This window comes from Vicugna pacos, chromosome 9 (assembly GCF_048564905.1).
Source record: "Vicugna pacos chromosome 9, VicPac4, whole genome shotgun sequence".
In the NCBI taxonomy this organism is placed as follows: Eukaryota; Metazoa; Chordata; class Mammalia; order Artiodactyla; family Camelidae; genus Vicugna; species Vicugna pacos.
The window spans coordinates 53,709,146-53,729,471 of NC_132995.1; the positions used below are offsets into that span (position 1 = coordinate 53,709,146).

Here is a 20,326-nt window from a genome sequence, read left to right on the forward strand (position 1 = left end):
CACACATAAGTCAGTGCTTTCTGAACACAGCTCACTACATCCTTGGAGAAGTGGGGGCAGGTGGTAGGGCTACACACATCACCTGGCCTTGGGTCCTTCCTCACCTGGTGGGGACTGCGGGCCCTCTCCCAGCCTGGGGGCCTTATCCCTCTCAGGACCTTATCCCTCTCAGGACCCCAGCAGATGCCTTCTCCTCCTTGGGAATAGGTCTGGTGTCACACCTCCTCCAGGGAGCCTTCCTGACTCCACAGACAGGCACTACACCTGCCTCCATGCTCTTACTGCACCCACAGTCTCCTTGAACTTGAATCACCTGTAATTACAACAGCCCGATCACTGAGGGACTTCCAGGGGCATGTAACAGGTGTGTTCCATATGTTGTCTGAATAAATATAGCCCCAATATCCACAGTCATTTTCAAAGAACAAATTCTCTCAGAAATAACCTAGATGCTGGTTAATTCACCCAATGAAGCCTCCTGGACTTGATTCTTTATTTTTAGTGGAAAATACCCAATTTCACTTGGCAAGCATCCTGATTTTCTTAGCTAACCATGCAGAAAGTCGCCTCTAAAGCGGCTTATCTGCATAAGCTACTTAATAAGCGTTTATTGAGGTGCTTGGCAAGGCCTTGACCTATAATGGAGATGGAACAGGGATAAGGATAGACCATAAGAGAAGTTTCCATCCCTCCAGCCTTTCCCTGTGTAGCAATGAAGGATATGGCCTTTGGGGAAAGGTGGTTTGACTCTGAGGTGTGTGAGCTCGGGCAGGTCACATAGCTTTTCTGAGCCTCGATTTCTCCATCTATTAAATGGGGCTGCTCATGCCTCCCAGGGCAACAGAAAGAGAGCTTGACATGAACTGTGAGCTTTGTCACCACTTAGAGAAGTAGGTGGGAGTCTGCAGAATGACCTAGCAATGCTCTGTGCCCTGGGACCCCGTGGTCCGCAGCTGGACGGTGTGCAGAGTAACCTGGCAGTGAACTCAGGCATGGAATTTCCCCAGGCCTGTGCTGGTCCACACAGGGGATTTAATTAGGATATGCTCAAATACAGCCCGTCCTTTGGGTAAGCATTCCACTTTTCATGTGTGTATCTGAGGGTGAGGACTGTCTGCCCATTTTCTGAAATAGCCCTCAAATGCTGTCGACTGCTCTACCGAACTATATTCAGCTAAATAAAGCCGTGATTATGAGGTATAAAAATCCTTAAGGCCAGTGGAAGAAAACCCAGCTTATTCCAGAGACAGCTCTGGCTTTGAGTGAAGGGTGAACCTGAATAGCCACATTGACGGGAAGGTAGACCAGAGACAGCCGCTGTGTCCCACGTGGCGTTTGCACCCCCACTGTCTTTGTAAAGATTTCGCCTATAGCATTCGGCTACAAATGGTGTGTTCAGAATTCCCTTCCTGAGTGTCTCTAAACTTTGTTGGGACTATGTGGGGGATTTTTTCCCCCTAAAAGAGCTCAAAGGCAAAATTCTTTAGGGGTTTTGATCATCCTTCATTCAGCCAGTTTTGTTGAGCAACTGCTACGTGCTAGGAGCTGGGTGTAGAGTTGGGAGAGGAGCAGGCTGGCTGCTGGCCTCAGGGGAGTTATAGCCAGTGGGGGAGGTACATGGTGGTGAGCAGTATGCAGAAGTCCATGAACTCTGATGTTCTTTGGACTTGGGACTCAGGATTTCTGTTCTCCTCTGTCTTAAATACCCACCCACTTTCCTCTTGGGCCAGGGCTTGCCTGAGTCGAGGGAGTGGTTGTGCAGTGATGAATTGGCCAGTGAAACACCTCTGGTTTCATCTGGTTTTCATCTCTCAGGAAATGAGGGTCCCTGGTAGAGATGTACACCAATTCATCTTTGATAAGGGTGCTCAGGCAAACCCAAACAACAAGCCTGCTTTGCTTTGGCTGGAATTTATGGTTTGGTATCATGGTGGTCTGTTTACAGATTACAGTGAGTGGTTTATAGTTGTCTTTCATGATGAAAACTGGAAGATAAACTGATGCTTAATAAATGCAATTTATTCTGTTAATTAGAACGTTTTGAAACATGGGGGTCGTGATCATGGTTGGAGAAATCATACAATTTGGGTGGGGAAGATTGGGACCCAATGAACTAATGATTTTTTAAGCAAGAGTTGGGTCTTTGGCTCTAACATGATGGGTCCAGTGTCATTGGGCTTCAAGACTTCAGTGCAGAAAAAGGAGTTGAATTGGTTAAGTGACCTTGACTCTTAAGGGTGGAGAAGGGTGCAGAATGTGTGGGTGATGGGGGGCCATGGGGTCCAGAAACATCCACACGGGTCGTAGTGTGCCTTGGAGGACCATTCCCACCGTGAGAACCCAGGGACAGAGGGACCTCAAGGGATACAGCTAGGGTTTGGGGTCAGAGGATGAGGCAGCTTCCTGAAGCTGCTTCCTTGGGCAGATGGTGGTGTGCAGGCGGAGGTGGGACAAGAAACCATTATGATAATCCAGGTGTGGGCTCTGGGGCCCTCTAACCTCTGGTCAGCCCAGCTGCTCTGGGGTCCAAGGCAAACACAGTGAGCAGAGAGCCATCTCTCGCCCCCCTGGCAGGGAGAGTTCCACCTGGCCAGCTCTTTTCTGAAATGAAACTTTCTCTTTGCCGCTGAAGTGACCCTTTGTGAAGCCAAACTGCAAATAAGTTCAGTTTCCAAACTGCTTTTTTTTTCCCTCTAAGATGCATTTTGGTTGAATCCCAGCTTGTTACTTTTCTCTCCCTCGTCACTATTAAGAAGAGACGTACAATCAAAAACCTGAAACGGACGAGATGAACGAGGTGGAGACGGCTCCCATTCCTGAAGAGAAGCACGTCTGGGTCCAGCCAAGGGTGATCAGACCTACGAAGCCCAAGAAAGTGTCCCCCGTGAACTACATGAGTGAGTGGAACTCGGTGCTCTGTCCTCTGCTTGCCCTGGGAGCCGCCACTGAAGGGGCGGGTGGAGGAGGGGAGCTGGTGGGTTGAGAGGTCTCCAAGTCGACAAACAGCGGGGAACCAGGTGGGGTGGAGCTTGCAAAAGCACAATCCTAACACATTTCTAAAAGATGATATTTTAAAGCCATTTTAAAAGCAAGCATTAGAGGAGCTGTGCTGAGTGGCCTTTTCCTCCCAGGCAGGCGTTTTAAGGTTAGAGTTTCTTGTCATTTCAAAGAGGACCTGGGCTGAAATTGGGTTCCTCCTAGAAGCTCTGGCCTCCCGAAGGGAGAGTGAATGTACAGCGTGGAGCCTGGCTCCCCTGGGTGCTGGTCCTGCGTCACCACATACTGGCCCTGTGACTCGGACCATCATGCAACACCTTGAGACTTGATTTACTCATCTGTAAAGTGGGGGCAGTAATGCCTTTGTCAGGGTTGCTGTGGGGATAATTTGCAGTAACATTGGCCACCCAGTGTCAGCTGAGATTTCCCTGGGCTTGGAGAGCCTCAGCAAATTGCCGCCAACAGCCCCCTTAAGGCGGAGAGTTGGATGTGTTCCCCAAGACTTCTGAAAGTCCCCAGGTGCCAGGTGGGACATGCTCACCTCTGTCGTGTTCTTCTCCCTGGTCTCCCAAGACACCTCCCCTCCTGGTGGGTCCGATTTCAACCAACACTGCTTATGGCACCTATGAATGTGGCACCTTTACTGAAGGTCTGGGGCTCTGGAGGGCATTTTCTTATAAACATGGCACCAGGCAGGGGCTTTCTGCCCCTGAATGTCTGTGTTTTCCTTCCAAACCTTAAACAGCAGAAAACGGGACTCGCCCTTGAGTAAGAGGTGAGCTTGAGCCCAGCTTCCCCCCAAACCCTCTGCTATTTTGTTGACTACTCCCTGCCCACCTGCCCCAGTCTGTATCCTCTCTGGCCTTCAGATGTCTTTCCCTGAACTTTCTGCCTGTTTAGTCAGCCTGTGGCTTTCTTTGACCTGGAAATATGCTGATACTTTTGTGTATCCAGAGGTTCGAAATACTTCCATTGAGTTTTTGTTTAAATAATATAAAATTACAAAGTAATGTATAGCTTTCTGTCAAACTATAACACTACTCCAAGATTCTAATGTGTCCCTATAAAATAAACCAAAAAGGAAAGCTTGGCAAAGCCATCTTGGGTGTGGGGGAGATGACATCCATGAGCATGGCTGGATCCCCACCTCCTGGGCTGGACAAGGCTTGTAAGTCTCGCCCTCCAGAGCCTTGTGGGGCTGCGGGGCACTTAGTGTACCCAGCTCCCTTCCAAAGCTACATTTACTTTCTCATTTCGGGTCACAGAAACCCTTGGGTAGTGGGTACTGCACTCGCCCCATTAATATGCAGAATGTGAACCTCAGAGAGGGGAAGCGAGGCATCTGAGGTGCCTGTGCTAGAAAGAGACAAATCTGGGATTCAAACCTCACCTCAAGCCTGCAGCCTCTGGGTAGTGCTCCTGCCCTCGTTATGACATGGATTCCAGAATGTTCCAGAAAGTTCCTCGGAGTTGGGGCAGGGTCTTCTAACTCAGATCCAGTTAGAAGATCTGTGACATGTATTTCTGCCTTCCTGTCCCAGCGCAAGTCGTCAGGTGTGACACCAAGATGAAGGACAAATGTAAAGGGTCCACATGCAACAGGTAAGGTCTGGCCCACCACCCTCTCACTGCCTGCAGCCCTTTGAAGCACCTGCTCTTGGTCATGGGTTGAGTCATGATAAATTGACTGCCACCCAAACCAAGCTGAGTAGAAACCCACAGGAAGACTCTATTCTCTGTTTTTAGCACAGAAGTCATGCCAGGTTGAGTGGGACGGTGACTTCCGCTTGCTTTGCCTGACTGACAGCCCTGAGTTCCCTCTGGCTACCACCTTGTATTAAGAGCTGGGCACACAAACATGACACATTTCTGCCAACCCAGATCAGGGCTTCTCAACCTTGGCACTACTGATGTTTAGGTCCCAATAATTCTTTGTCGTGGGGCTGTTCTGGGCATCACAGGACTTTGGGCAGCGTCCCTGTCCTTGGCCAACTGGATGCCAAGAGGGACTCCCTGGTTGTGACAACCAGAGATGTCTCCAGAAATTGCCTCCATTCCCTGAGGGATAAAACCATCTCCAGCTGATAACCTCTGGCCCAGGCTTTGGGTCTCCTCCTACCTGGATTCCAGTTAGTGTCTCAACCCCAGTGGAGAGGAGGTCACACACCCTGCTCTGAAATGCATCCCAGGGAATGGCAAACATAAACCCTCTTTCTTTTGACCCAGTGGTTCTCAGCCCTGACAACTGGCTCTCAAAAACCAAAACAGCAGGTTGTAGCGTTTGCCAGTTTCCATGGTGTAAGTACTCCCTTGTGGCTGACTTCCAGCTACCTGGAAGTCTAACAACCAGCTTGCGGTATCACCATCCACGTACCAAGCTGTGATCCAACCAGAATGCGCTGGCTCCTCCACAATGACTGCACATTAGCATCGTCTGGGGAACTTGGAGAAAATCCTCATACCAGAGCCCTCAGCCCAGAGATTCTGATTTAATTAGCCTGAGATGGGCACCAGCCTCACGTGTGGTTTGTGGGGGCGGTTTATGTCTGTGTTTAAAGCCCATCCAGATAATTCGAATATGCAGCCAGTATCATGTGTGCTAAGCTACAGTGAATGTTCTCAAACCTGGGAGCCCAGCAGAATCTCCTGAGAAGTTTATGACAGATGCAGCTTTTGGGGCTTTACCTGGGGCTTCCTGATCCAGGGAGGCTAGGTGAGCTCAAGAACTGGCCCATCTTACTTGGAGAAACCCAGAACTGGAGGCGCGGGTGAGCTGACGTAGAGAAGATGGTTCTGGCTGTCGTCCGGAATGGGTCTCCACTCTGCAAACTCATGAGTCTGGGGTTTTCGGACCCCTCCCATGTTGCCCCTTTGTGGTGATGTGCTTTTCTGAACCGCAAGCTTATCAGGAGAATACCATGCCTGCATAGTCAACAGGAAAAAATTTACAAGGTTTGGAGAACATTCATTGTCAGACAGCATCAAAAGAGTTGCAGAGTCAGGGTGGCTGGGACCCTCCCCAAGCACAGAGAAGGCAGGGGTCCATCTACACAAAGACTGTTAGACAAGACAAGAAATATAACTCACCCCACCTGCAACCGAGAGGATACCCACGCCATGTCTCCTAGAAGCCATCCCACCACCCAGCACATCAGTTTCCTGTCCATGGCACTTTTACAGAAATTATATTTACTGGGCTTTTATTCTGATTTTAAAAGGTATTTGTGTTCATTGTAAGTAAGTCAGGAAAATAACAACAAAAACAAAGTACAAAGAAGAGAATAAGTGTCCCAGAATCTCCTTAATTTCAGTAGCAATTTGATGTAGTTTCTTCTAAACTTTGTTCTGTGCACCAATGAGGCTAATCCTGCTAAGGCGATCTTGTGTGTTTCTGTTTTCACTTAAGATTTTCCAAGATCAATAACTATTCCTCAGAAACTTCATTTCCGGTGGTTGCATAATACTCTGACATTAGGCCACACAAAAATATATTTGGCTATTCCTTTGACATCTGCTGGCTTATTTCCAGTTTTTCCCAATTATAAACAATTGAAATAACACGTGGGTCTGACTTTCTGACTTTTTGCTTGGGAGGTACAAGAATCAAGGGATATGAATTTATAAGCCTTTCTGGAAAGATTGATTTATACTTTTTTTGTGAACATGATCACCATCGTTGAGGTTTATTCTATTAAAAAAACCTGAAAAATGACGTCTCCTTTCAGTCTGCACTTCTTTTTTTTTTATGGCGGTACTGGAGATTGAACCCAGGACCTCGTGCATGCTAGTCACGTATTCTACCACTGAGCTCTACACACCCCACCAAGTCTGCATGTCTTTGATGACTGATGTCTGAAGATTTTTTTTGGTGCCTTTGAAGCCACTAGTCTTTTTTCTGTGTCCATGTATTCATATCTCTGCCTTCAACTCATATCTTAAACATGTGAAAATAGTCTTGAAGGAGTTCAGATTGAATCTGTAATCATATTTGCCTCTGAAAAGCATCTTCTTTCTCTCCATCAGGTACCAGTGCCCAGCAGGCTGCCTGCACAACAAGGCAAAGATCTTTGGAACGCTCTTTTATGAAAGCGTAAGTCTGGCCAGCGTTTCTTTAGAGGGCTTGTGTGGACTCCTGTCTGTGTGTTAAAAGAAGATTGGTAGTTGTTACATGAAAAGATTTTCTTTCAGCTCCTTGGTCAAACCCCCCTTTTGTGGAGCTGATCTGTGTGGGATTCTGGGCTCACAGACTTGTGAAGCCACTTAGGGGAACAGGGGCTGACCCTCAAGTGGGCCAGTCTCCGTTTTAGACCGAGCGTTAATGTGCTCCAGTGGGTGGGGAGAAAGGGCTGTTTGTCACCGTTCTTAGATTCTAAAGCAACTCGGATGAGTTTTTAAAGATAAGCAATCCTGGGAACAAAGACATGTTATAGAGAGAGGTCGGAGTCAGAAGTGGGGTGAGCCTTGGCCCGACTTTTTGGCTTTTTGTGGTTTGAGGACAAACATATTGGGTGTTTCTGAAAGAAACCACTGACAAAGGTGAATTCAGACATGCTCTCGGCCTTGCCCTCCCCCCGCAGGCGTCCAGCATCTGCCGAGCCGCCATCCACTATGGGGTCCTGGATGACAAGGGAGGCCTGGTGGACGTCACCAGGAACGGGAAGGTCCCCTTTTTTGTCAAGTCCGAGAGGAACGGCGTGCAGTCTGTGAGGTAATTATTCCGTGATCCGGGTTCCTGAAAACGTCTGTTCTGGTTCTGAGAGTGTTGTCGAAACTTTGGAAAGTATTGAACGATATAAAGAAGCAGGGAAACAATGAAGGTGACCTTAATCCCATCACTCAGAAAGTGCCCCATAGGCTACGTAGCATATTTCATCCCAGTGGGTTTCTGTGTGTGTGCATGTATGTCTATGTGTATCTCTGTGTTTCTGTGTGTATGTCTGTGTATGTATGTCTGTGTGTGTGTGTTTGTGTGGTTGAGTTTTTTTCTCACTTCCTTGTCTCTGAGAACTCTTCAGACTCTTTAGTAACAGTGGATGATATCTATGAATCTAGTCTAATTGTTGATTTGCACTTTTTCACACTTCCTGAGAATGTGGCTTTTCATTTTAAAAATATGCTTACTTTTTTTTTTTTGCAAGATTATACTTTTCATGAAAGGTAGATGGATGCGGGGCAGACCATCCTCCCATTCTGACTTTTTGAGGAGCATTGGTGGGGGTGGTCCATGAAGAGCAGCAGGAGGCTGTGTCTTGATCTGTCCGTGGAATTTGAGGCAGAAGGGGACCAGGTGCCTGTGGAATCCAGCGGGGGCTCTGGGGTCAAACATACCTGGGTCTGCCTGCTCCCTGTGCTTGACCTGGGCTGGTTTCTTCGTTCCTTCTGGGTGGCAACACCCTCATTTATAAACAAGGGTCACAGAAGGTCCCAGGGCTGACACTCAGCTACCCCACCATGGGGTGGTATGTTGTGGACCCCTGTTGACTCAGCGCTCATCCTGGGCTCTGTGACAAGGCAGGCGCCCAACAGATGTTCCTGTGATGGTCACAAGGGAACATGTCCCGTCCTAATTGTGAAGCCACACAGAACATTTCAAAAACTATGTGAGTCATTCTGCTTGGAAAGATCTGGTTCTTCAGGCGATGTTGCAATATTCCTTCTTCTGTCTTAGCTGGGGATTTGGTGTGTGTGGGGGTTATGTAAACAAAAAAAGAGCAAGGACGTTTAAACGAAAGCAAAGAAATTATTCACGGAAATGTGGGTTGGGTGACCTCAACACCAGTCTTGACTAAGCTCAGCACAGGGACTGATGGAGCTGTAGGCTTGGCCACAGGTTCAGATTCTGTGTTGCCTGGGACACTTGTCCTGAAGCCACTTTTGGTCCCTTCCAGTGGCCAACTTTGCATCCGGAGTGGGGTTCTTCACCGTTTAGAATTCAAAGCCTAAATGCAAAGCAAATTAAAGCTTTATTTTCAGTGACCTTTAATTGAAATGTGGTATTTTCTTCCCAATGGATATGCCTCAAACCTGAGTAGCACTTGTAGGGCTGGCAACTTTCTGTGGTGGAAATCCACTTGCCAGAAACATGTTGAAACAGTCTCTGAAACAGTCTCTGCTGTCATGACCCCGACATGACAGTAGTTAGAAGACCTGCCTCTCAATTCTATTTTTAATATGTTAATAGAGGCACAGCTGTGATTCTAACAAATTTGTTTTAATACTCTGATAATGATATTAATGATAACCCAATCTTTTCAATTTATCATATGCATTTAAAAAAACATTATTCTGAGATGGTGTGCAGAGGCTTCTACAGACTGCTGGAGGGGTCCTTGGCACAGAGAAGGCTAACAAGCCCTGCTCTAGAATGTTCTTATTTTAGTTCCTGCTCTAGAATGCCCCAAGGGCTTTGGGACTGATGGGAAACAAGTAGGAAAATGTGAAGTTGAGGCTGTAAATAAAATTAGTGCAAGAGCAAGCATGTACTTTTAGAAGCAATTCTGTTTGCATTCACTTAATGTTTCCTTTTACAGCAAATACAAGTCTTCCAGCTCATTTACAGTGTCAAAAGTAAAAGGTAAGCTGGCTAGTCTTTGTTTATACGACCGCAGGACACAGATTATCTTGGGTTTCCCTGCAGATTTCATTCCCCTTAGTCATTGACTTAATGTTTACCATGCCTGCTAACACTGCTGTTCTCAGCATTGTAAAGACTTTTTAAAAGGTTCCCAAGGAGGCTGATTCTCTAACTAGTTTCTAAGCATATCTGAACCTGGCATCAGCCCTATATTACTAAACCCGAAACACATATCTGGGTTCCCAGCCAAATGTCACAGAAATAGTAATGCCTTGGTCTAGAGTAGCTTATAGGTTGCACAGACAGTGTCAGATTCTATTGACTGATAGTGGCTACTTGGGAGCATTGTGTTGAGGAGGATTCTGAGGCCTCCTTCAGGGCTCAGCAGAAGACAGAGCTTGATTGATTAGTAATGTCTGCCACGGTCCAGAAGGGGAAATATAGGGAGGTATATGGTCAATATTTGCCATCTCTGGCCCAGTTCTTTTGTTGCCTGTGGTACGTTGATTTGTCTGGGTGAGATGCACCCATTGAAGTGCATGCTATAACCTGAAGTGGAGGTCTGCATTATAGCCCCCCAGCCTGGGCACAAGACTGGAATAGTCTTAGGCGGGCAGAGATGCAGGAACACCCTGCCCAGCATCCTCCCCTGGAACCTTGCCCACTGACTCTTTCTTCCCTGGGATGACAATTCTTGTCATTTGCCTTGGATGCAAGAATATATGGTTAGACATCATTTTTATTAAAAACAGTTAGCAGCTTTTTTTCCTTATCACAAGAGTAATGCCTATTTTTTCTAGATAATTTAAAAAAGAGAGAATCATTTTTAAAAAAAGACTTAAATTCCACCACTGAGAGATAACCACTGTGAATATTTTGGTGGATATGTGTAAATTTCTTTTCTCTAAATATTAAGAGTATATACATTGGTATGCTTTAAAAAATTGAAGTGGAATTGGTAACTTGTTTTTCTTTTTTTTTTAAATAATAATGTATCAAGAAGATACTTCTGTACCTTTAAGTGGACTTCTAAACCTAATTTTAATGATATTCCGGCATTCTATTGTATAGCAGTCCCTTGGTGTAGTAAACCAGTCCCCTTGTTGGATTGCTGGTCCATCCCTGGCCCATCCAAGTGATAGTGTGGGCCAGGGTTTGGCAAACTACCACCCTCAAGGCCAAACCCTGCCTGCCATCTGTTTTTGTAAATAAAGTTTTGTTGGCACCCAGCCATGCCCATTCTTTTCTGCATCGTGTATGGCTGGTTTCTGCTACAACAGCAGAGTTGAGTGGTTATAACACAGACCATAGGGCCCACAGGGCTGGGAATATTTACTCTCTGGCTCTTTAAGAAAGAGTTTGCTGAGCCCTGGAATAGAGGCTGGTCAGTATTAGGAGCACTTTCCTATATCTTTGTTAAAACACAACATGTGGCCTGGAAGGAGTCACCTGCCCCTCGGCAGGGATGTGAGCAGAGAGCTCTAGGGTGGAAATTGGAACCCTGGGCCCGCACCCATGTCCTGTGTGGTCTCAGGGGTTCACTTAGCTTCTCTGGACCTCCGTTTCCTCATCTGTATAATTAGAATAATACCTGCTACAAGGATCCAGCATGAGAAAAGTAGAGGGAGGGGCTTCAAAATACGAAAACCTTGTGCAAATGCGAAGTTGGCTGGTCCCACAGAGAAACTTTTGAGGGTGATGACACCCTTGATCTGTAAACATACTTTGGCCTTGAATTTTGTCTTACCCCTCGAGTGGCCCTAGGGGAGGTGCCTGGAGCACTGGGCCTTGGCACATGCTGGGTCCTCATCCCAGCTCTTATCTCAGTTTGGGGGCCCAGGGAGCCCTGGGACCTGGTTGTCCAGCAGCCCATTTCACAGGCTGGTAGCCCAAGGCCCAAGCCTGCTGGCCACCTGACCCTTTCCCAACATATTCCCATTCACAGTGCAGGACCTGGACTGCTACACCACGGTTGCCCAACTCTGCCCATTTGAGAAGCTGGGGACCCACTGCCCAAGGTAAGGCTCTCTGGGATCTGGTTTTGCAAACACTGGGCTGAGAGGAGAAGGCACCATGCTGGATTGGGGCTCAACACGCCAAGCACAGCTGAGTTCTCCACGGGGCCCTTGTGTGGCACATCTGGGAAATCAGCTGATTCGTGCTCAGAGTCAGGAATCCTCAACCTCTCCCTAGGCTGCTGGTTCTCAACTCTGGCTGAGCATTGGAGTGGCCAGAGGGACATTAAAAGAACAAATCCTCAGCAGGGATTATATAATGGAATACTAATCAGCCATTAAAAATGCAATAATGCCATTTGCAACAACATGGATAGACCTAGAGATTATCATACTAAGTGAAGAAACTTAGAAAGAGAAAGAAAAATACCATAGGGAACTACATTGAATGTCTTATAATAACCTATAATGAAAAAGAATATGAAAAATTATACATATGTATAACTGAATCACTAAGCTATACACCAGAAACTAACACAACATCTTAAATCAACTAAACTTTATTCTTTAAAAAACCCACCCATTATAAATACACATTTTGATGTGTTTTAACAAATGTGCACAGTCGTGTGGCCACCACCACAATCCAGGTAGAGAATGTTTTCATCACCCCAGAAAGTTCCCTTGTAGTCGGTCCTCTCCCTCCACCTCCCACCCATATCCCTGCCAATCGCTGTTGTACTTTCTGTCACTATAATTGTGCCTTTTCTGGAATTTCACATAAATGGAGCCATCACCACGTGTAGACATCTGTGTCTGGCTTCTTTCACTCTGCACAGTGCTTTGCAATTCATCTGTGTTGTTGAGAGCATTGGTGATTTGTTTATCCTTTCATGTTGCCAAGTGGCATTCCATTCCGTGGAGGGACCACAGTTTGTTCGCCTGAGGAGTAGGTTTTACGTGCATCTGCCTAAACCTTAATAGGCTGATTTTTGGAGGAAGATGCATCGTAACAAAAGAAAGGGTGTCTCTGAAGTACCTGTTAGATCCTCTCAGAAGCTGGGTGATGTCGCGTCCTGTGAGCTCTTATCCTAGGCCTGGAGGCCTGTGGATTCTTGAAGGAAAAGAGTGACCTTAAAACTAACAGGTGGAGGCCCTCGTGTGGGAGCAGGGAAGAGCCCCCGCAGGGTGCCGGTGAGGGAGCGGGGACTGGATGGGGTCCCTGACTTCCCCTTTTCCTACTCACGTTCCCCCAGGCCTTTCTCACTGGCTCACACTGCCGTCCCCACCCCTACGTCAAACCCCAACCTTGAATGTTCGAGGGAAAAAAAAACTTTAATATTTTCCCAAATGTTAAAGAGAAACAGAAGGAAATCATTTCAGAAAATACAAACAAAAAGAAAAACTTGACATACTACAAATAACCAAAATATGTTTCTTATCTGCCATTCTGAAAGCAGTAGGAAAGAAAGAATGTTCTCACCCAAATTATTATTATTTTTTTCCCTCTTTAAATCTCAGACACATCCTTGTTCTCTCTGGCCACCCTGGCCCCTCCCCTCACAGGACCCTTTCAACCTCTTGGTTGCTTTGCCTGCTTTCCTCCCCTCCCAGAATCCTTTCTGTCTTGGGGCCAGATGGCTTCGGCCACCATTTTGGTTTCTTGGTCCCTGGGCTCCAGCCCATTGTGTACTGTTCCAGATAAAGACACAAAGACCTTTTCTTAAGTACAGCCCGCGCTCTTTCCTGGTGTGAGAGATTCCAGTTTGAGGTGCTTTCTTCATCCCTTGCGGCAGGGATGTGGTGACTGACACAGCGGGGAGCTAACCCGTCCCCCTCAGGTTATCAGCGCCCCCTCCCTGGAATATTCTGTGACTCACTGAGGTGAGGGCCCTCCACCCTTTCCTCCTCCACACAGGGACGCAGTGTTTAGAGAAGTCTATTGATTATAATCTCCATAATGTACCCACAGGATGAACTGGCTCACAACCAAGAATGGGAGGTACAGCCCCTGACGATCCCAAACTCCGCTCTCTTAGATTTTTATTTCCTTTTGCTTGTTGTTTGTGCATGTCTTTTCATTTGGAGTTTTTTAATTCTATATGTCCTTTTAAGAAAAGGAAAAATATTGTGGTCGCTGTTAGGGTGGGAGAGGTGTATTTTTTTTTCTTAAAGAGTAAACTGTGTGGTAGTTACCTTTCATCTAAGTACTTAAATCTTGATGTTCAAATTAAGAGGGCCAGCTGCTTTTCTCAAGAAGTTTTGTTTTCTGCTGATTATAGCCATCACCTAAACGCTTCTTGTTTTCCAGAGTTCGTTGTCCGGCGCACTGCAAAGATGAGCCGTCCTACTGGGCTCCTGTGTTTGGAACCAACATTTACGCAGATGTGAGTATCCTGGCCCTTCGGTGACCACTTCTCAAAACCGCATTCCAAGGTCTGGACACCAGAAACCTGAGATCCCATTTCTGTGCCTTTAGCTAAATTTCGACCACCATTTCTGCTACCATTTTCGTAGTCTGTACATTTACGGGAATGTCTGTACTTCCACCTGTCTGTGCTAGTGAATACAGATGCAGGTGTAGCTCGACTTACACACATGACTTGAGGGTTTGGTCAATGGAATCCCGCTTCCCCAGTGACATGCTTTTTACGTGTGAAGGACTCCGTGCATCATAGCCTTCATTTCTCCAGATATTTAATAACCTTTCTGGCTCCCCTGATGCATTTATAGATATTGGTCCACTCTTCTCACTGCATTTCTTTTTGTCTATGTACACACCGAGCTAGAAGCACACAGAAGAAAATATAAACTATCCCCAACTTACTGCTGGTTAATAACCACTCTTATTATGTTGGAGTCTGTTCTTCCATTTTCCCTTCCGAACTCTAGCAAGGAAGTCTCAGCCTGATTTTCTTTAAGTGAATCCTACAGAAGGTAGTCTGTTCTCTCCAGTTGCCCAGGGTTGGAGACATGGTGACCCAGAAGATGTGACTGTGGTCACAGCTCTGCCCAGTAGGCTGTTTCACCTTCTTGCCAAGTTGTCTCCCTCTCCATAGAATGAGCCAGAGCTGGGATTTTCTAATCCAGGGAACCTTCCAGATCTAGTCCAGGGAATCTTCCATGACTAGATTGGCATCACTCATCCCCAGCTAACATTTTTACTCATCCTTTTCTCATCTACATTTTTATGGTTCTCCCGCTTTTACCACCACACATTTGCTTCCATCTGCCTTCATTTATTCTGGATTCTTGTAAATATGAGGTCACTGACTTCTGCAGACCTTCATGACTAACCTCCCACCACCCCATCTTTTTTTCTTTCCCTTTTAAGTGAGTCTTGTTTCTCCTTGAAAACTGTTCAGCCGAAATTGAATTCTAAAAGTTTAATGAAGGGATAAAATAGTGTATATCAAATGTTATACTAAATGTTTGAACCAAAATCTGCTAAAGACAGAGTCTTTGATTTTCAAATGCTTTAAATAACATAATTCATTATATAATGGCACAAAAGGTATGATTTGTGAAGGTTTGAAAATCAAGTCTATATGCTCCAAACAACGTAACAGCTAAACATATAAAGCCAAAAAAAATGATTAGAAATGCAAGGAGAACTTGATGAAAATTTAGTAATAGTGTAAGGCTACCTTTTACTGTGTTTTAGTTTTTCTAAACTCTCTAGTTTTTGTTATCCCCATCTTACAGAGAAGGAGAGTGAGGCTTGTAATAACCTGCCTGAAATCACACAGCTAGTACGTAGCAAAGGTGAGATGCAAATGAGGGTGTGTCTTGCTTTAGGGTCTGTTCTTTCCCTACTCTGTTCTGCCTTGCTTGAATGAACCCACACTCATAAGTATACAGGTGTGAACAGGCTCGTTTGTAAAAACCTGTACACAGTCCTTAACTAACTTATTCACTAGGGCTTTAAACTTTTGGAACCATTGTGCTCATGACAGGGCTGGGCACACAAAAATTGTTCAATTAATGTTTGTTTAAGGTATGCGTAAACACAAAACTGCGATAGTTAGTGCTTAAACAGCTCTTCAGAAAATAAAAGAAGGAAGGACAAGAGGCAGAAAGGGAAAGCTTCCTCCGTTTCAGAGGTTCTTTTCTGGCCTTGGTTTCTAGGTCACTCTGTATTCTGGGAAATGATGATGCCTTTTGGAAAATGTCTGTTTAGCTAAGAAATTTATTTTGGGAGAGTTGTCTCCAGACCTTCGAAGGGCCTAATAGTGCCTGCAGTTCCTGCTCACTGCGTTCCTTGGCAGACCCCGCACTTTGTGGTGAGCTGCAGGCAGGAGAAGCATCAGGGTGTAGCCCAGCAAACTAAGTCTGGGTCAGAAGATGCAAATTGAAGCCCCAGCTGTGACATTTACCAGTTGTGGGATGGTGGACAAGCCTTTCCTGCTCTGAACTTCAGTTTTCTTATCTGTCCTGTCTCCCTTGGTGGCTGGATAAATTCTTACATTGGTGCATGCATCAGAATCCCCTGGAGGGCTTGTTCAAACAGAGTTCCGGTTCCCACTCCCTGTGTTTCTGATTCATTGGGTCTGGGGTAGAGCCAGAGAGTCTGCATTTCCAGCAAGTTCCTGGGTGACACTGAAGCTGCTGGTCTGGGACTGGACTTTGAGGACCCCTGGGTTAGAGATAACAGTCACTTGAGAATTTTCAATAATTCTTTGGTGCCGGTGAGAGGAATGATCATGGTGATGATATTTGTCTTAGGAACCAGTGTCTGTCGAGAGCATTAAGCCCTTCATCTCACTTAGTCTCCAACAGCCCCTCTTAGGCTCTTACTGACCTGTGTTGAGTCGTGTGCAGCTTGCCGGCTCTGGGTGGCAGTCCTTGCTCTACTGTTTGCCAGCCCAGTGATTTAGGGCAAGTCGTTCAACCTCTGTTAAGAGGGAATAATAATAATAATAATAATAATAATAATAATAATGATAATAATACCACCTACCTTTTGGATTATTGGGAGTTTCCTGTATCAAGGCACATGAAACACACTTACAACTGGGCCTGACATGAAATGCTTGAAAGTGTGATCTAGGATGACCCCCATTTTATATTGAGAAAACAGAGGCTCTGGGTGTTAAAATTGGTCATCCGAGGCCACGCAGTCAAGTGTTGGAGGCAGGGTTGCTGAAATCAGATCTTTGTTGATAGTGGTTGTTAATAAACATTCAGATATTGGTGTTGCCTCTAGTCCTGAGATGAGGAAGTAGATTACTTGTACCTTTAGGTAAGAAGCATTAAAAGGAGTGGTGTGGGAGGAAGGAGAGAGAAAGGGGAAAAAAGGGTTTGCCCAGCATCAGCGGTGGAAGATGTGTGCTTTGGTGACTGGTTCTGTGGAGTAGGGAAGATCTGGCTGTGGGTGGGAGGTTTCCAGTCCCACTGCTGGATGTTACCACAAGAGACTTCTGTGCTACTGGGGACCAGAAATCCTCTGGGGATGAGGCACAGGACTGTCACAGAGGGCACAGCACCAAAACACCCATCTCTTGGCAGCTTCAGAGAATGTACCTCCCTGGGAAGGACCTGCGGAAAGGCGAGTTTGGGACCCCAGGGGATGTGGTCCCTCCTGGGGCTGTGATCCCTCCTGGGACTGCAGAAGAAATGGCACTGGGCCTCTGCAGAGTGAGCAGTACCCAGAGAGACAAGAAAAAATCCCAGTTCTGCCCGCCAGTAGAGCAGTAATCATGACTGTGCTCGCCTCCAGCTCACCCACACACACAGTGGACCCAGAAGGATTCTAAAATGATCATTTCATTTCCAAAGTCCCCCTGCTTCTCTTTGAGATGGTGGCCAACTGATTGCTTCTTAACCTTTTGGGGCTACAAACCCTTTTGAGAACAGGAAAATTGTGAGTACTCCCTCAGGGGGAAAAAGAAGTCTTCCTTGTGCCAACAGGGTTGACCAGCTGCCTTGGTTTGCCTGGATGAGGGGTTTCCCAGGCTTAGTGCTAAAAACCCAAAAGTTCTTGCCAACCCTCTACGTCCACAGTTCTGCCTGCAGCCTAAGGGCCTTGCAGACAACCTTCCCCACCCACCCCGCCCTCTGGAGCCTACTTCAGTCTAAGGAACTCTGCCATCATCCGTTTAATTTATTTGTTGAAGACAAAACCTGTTTGTGTGGACGGTTAAAGAAACTGACCTTCAGTGACTCAGGTAACAAGAAACCCAGTTCTCACGTCTATGGTGTGAGTGTGCCTGTCGGCTCTGGGACCCTGCACCATTTTAACAGCAGTATTAACTCCCCCAGGGAGCCGGCAGGGCAGGATCTTCGGCTGTGAAGTATATTTTTCTTCTGATGCAAAACCAGCAACTTGTCTGGAGTGACCTGGTTTGTGAGGGGCCGTGGCAGAGCGGACAGTCTGAGGGCAGCTCCCTCCAGAGGGAGTGTCGCCGTTTCTGAGCAGTAACAAGCTTCGGCTAGGTTGATAGTTCAAACCGGTATTCCCTCAGAGCCCACTTCAACCCATCCACTCTTGTCTGGTGTTAGAAACCTGCTAGGTGGATTGCTTGTCCTATTCAAAGGGCAGTTCAGGGTACATCTTCCAGACACAACAGAGCTGAGGACTGTGGTGAAGACAGAGGAACTCGGCCATGCTGGGGACAGAGGCGGTGCTGACCACTCTCGAGAGTGTACTGATCACTTCTGGGAAGCATCCTCCCCTGGGCTTGGGTGCAACTTTGCTTGCTCGCACACTCTGTAAAATATGCATACCATAATATGTACCCTCTTAACCATCTTTAAGTATACAGTTCAGTAGTGTCGAGTATGTGCACAGTGTTGGGATCAGATCTCCAGTTTTTCGTCTTGCGAATCTAAAACTCTGTGCCCAATGAGAAGCAACTCCCCTACTCCCCGTAACCACCATTCCACTTTCTGTTTCTGTAAATGCGACTACTTTGGATGCCTCACAGAAGTCGAATCATGCAGGATTTGTCTTCTTTACTCTCTTGCCCTCTTCACAGAGGAGGTGCCTTGGTTAACAAGAGGTTGGGATCATAGTCACTCCACATGTGACCACTGGGTCCTGGTCTTGTACAGAGGGGTGGCACTGAGAGACAACACAGCCCAGATCTACCCTCCTGCTGAGTGACCCACATTGATGATGGCCTTGGTGACGTTTACAAATTCGGGACATGGCCACTGGTGGCCTCTGTCCTCCACTCCCTGCACCACTAGGGGATGGCATAAAGCAGAACCAACCCAGCCCCATCTACCTTGTCCCTCCTCGACACACAGGCTCTGTAGGCGATATCCCCTGTGATGCCGTAGGTCACGGGGTGGATGAAGGCAGGGCTGGAGTCAGCCTTCCTGCCCTGTGGACATCAGATTTGACTTTTTATCTTTAAATTGGCCAGTGGCTGCGCTGGGCTGAGCAGCTGACCCCATCTGTCTAGTAGAACATTTCATCAGATGTCACTGGGGTGATTCTCCTGGCTACAGACAATAACCCAACAAGTGTTTAAAATACTCAGTCTCGGGCTTCATGTCAGAGCAACTGAATCTGAGAGTGGGAAGGGGGCTACACTGGGCACCACATCACCATCAAGCAAAGATGCTGCAGGTGGTTTGCACTGCAGTGAGGATGGAGACTCGCTGCCAAGGCCAGTGTCAGATTCTAGCACAGGGCAGATGCAAGGACTGTAGGAGAGGCAGGAGGGTGTTTCCTCCCTGGTTCTGAACCTTGAGTGGACATCAGAATCACCTAGCCCTCACCTGGGGAGATCCTGAGTCAGTGAGTCAGGTTGAGGCCCAGGAGCCTGCATCTTCCGCAAGCACCAGCCCTGAATTTATTTCTCCGTCTTTGGAAATGTTGATTCATTACTCTCAGACAGCCCAATCTGAGGACTATTTTTCTATTGGATAAATTAAAACCCTCATGAAAGTTTAATGCAATGATTTTGTTACCCAGGGATTGGACTGCTTGATGATTTTAGAAGATAGTACTTCCTAGCCTTGCTTGAAACCCGGTGGCCCACTCAGCACCGGGAATCAACCCAAACTCCCCCTGTGGCCCACACAATTGGACCCCTTCACCTCTCCCCGTTCCTCCTGCCACCTTCTGCCTGATTTTATATTCAGCCACTCTGGCCTCAGTCTCTATTCCTTGGATGTGACAAGTTCACTCTTACCCCAGGGCCTTTGCACCATCTGTTCCCTCTGCCTGGGATGCTCTGCCCAGAGATATTCCCATGGCTGTGTCTGTTTCCTTTTTTGTCACTCAGATCTAAGCTCAAATATCACATCAGGAGCAATCTTCCCTTATTAACTGTTCATTTTATCTCATGATCTGGTTTTGTTTTTTTCACAGCTTGAGTTCCTTGTTTGTGTATTTGTCTGTCTCCCTTTAGTGCATGAAGGCGGAGTCTTTATTTTGTTCCCCACTGAATCCTCTTGCATCTAGGACAATGCCTGGCATGTAGTAGATGCTCGGAAAATATCTGTCAAACAAATAAATAAATGAATGAATGAACGGTGATGCCAGGTCTCTCTGGAGAGGCCACTGAGGAACCAAGGTAGCAATGGTTACTTCCTAGGGGTTAATGTGGTCAACCCCACCAATCAGGAAGCCAAGGGGCGGTTGACCCCAGCGGGCCTCCACCCAGGAACCTGACACTGATCACAGCTCTTGCCATACTTTCAGACTTCGAGCATCTGTAAGACGGCCGTGCACGCAGGAGTCATCAAGAACGAGAGTGGGGGTTACGTGGATGTGATGCCCGTCGATAAAAAGAAGACCTATGTGGGCTCACTCAGGAACGGGGTTCAGTCTGAAAGGTAGGACTGC

General features: G+C 46.8%; 1 protein-coding gene across 4 annotated transcripts in view; it reads left to right on the forward strand.

Moving 5' to 3' along the window:
- Positions 1–20,326, forward strand: part of CRISPLD2 (cysteine rich secretory protein LCCL domain containing 2) — a 100,390-nt gene that overhangs the window by 27,635 nt on the left and 52,429 nt on the right. For all 4 annotated transcript variants that reach the window (XM_072967849.1, XM_072967851.1, XM_072967850.1 and 1 more), the window contains exons 7-14: positions 2,754–2,897; positions 4,539–4,599; positions 7,021–7,087; positions 7,575–7,705; positions 9,528–9,571; positions 11,517–11,589; positions 13,838–13,913; positions 20,183–20,316. In XM_072967849.1, the coding sequence (XP_072823950.1) occupies positions 2,754–2,897; positions 4,539–4,599; positions 7,021–7,087; positions 7,575–7,705; positions 9,528–9,571; positions 11,517–11,589; positions 13,838–13,913; positions 20,183–20,316 (730 nt within the window). The remainder of the gene's footprint in view (positions 1–2,753; positions 2,898–4,538; positions 4,600–7,020; positions 7,088–7,574; positions 7,706–9,527; positions 9,572–11,516; positions 11,590–13,837; positions 13,914–20,182; positions 20,317–20,326) is intronic.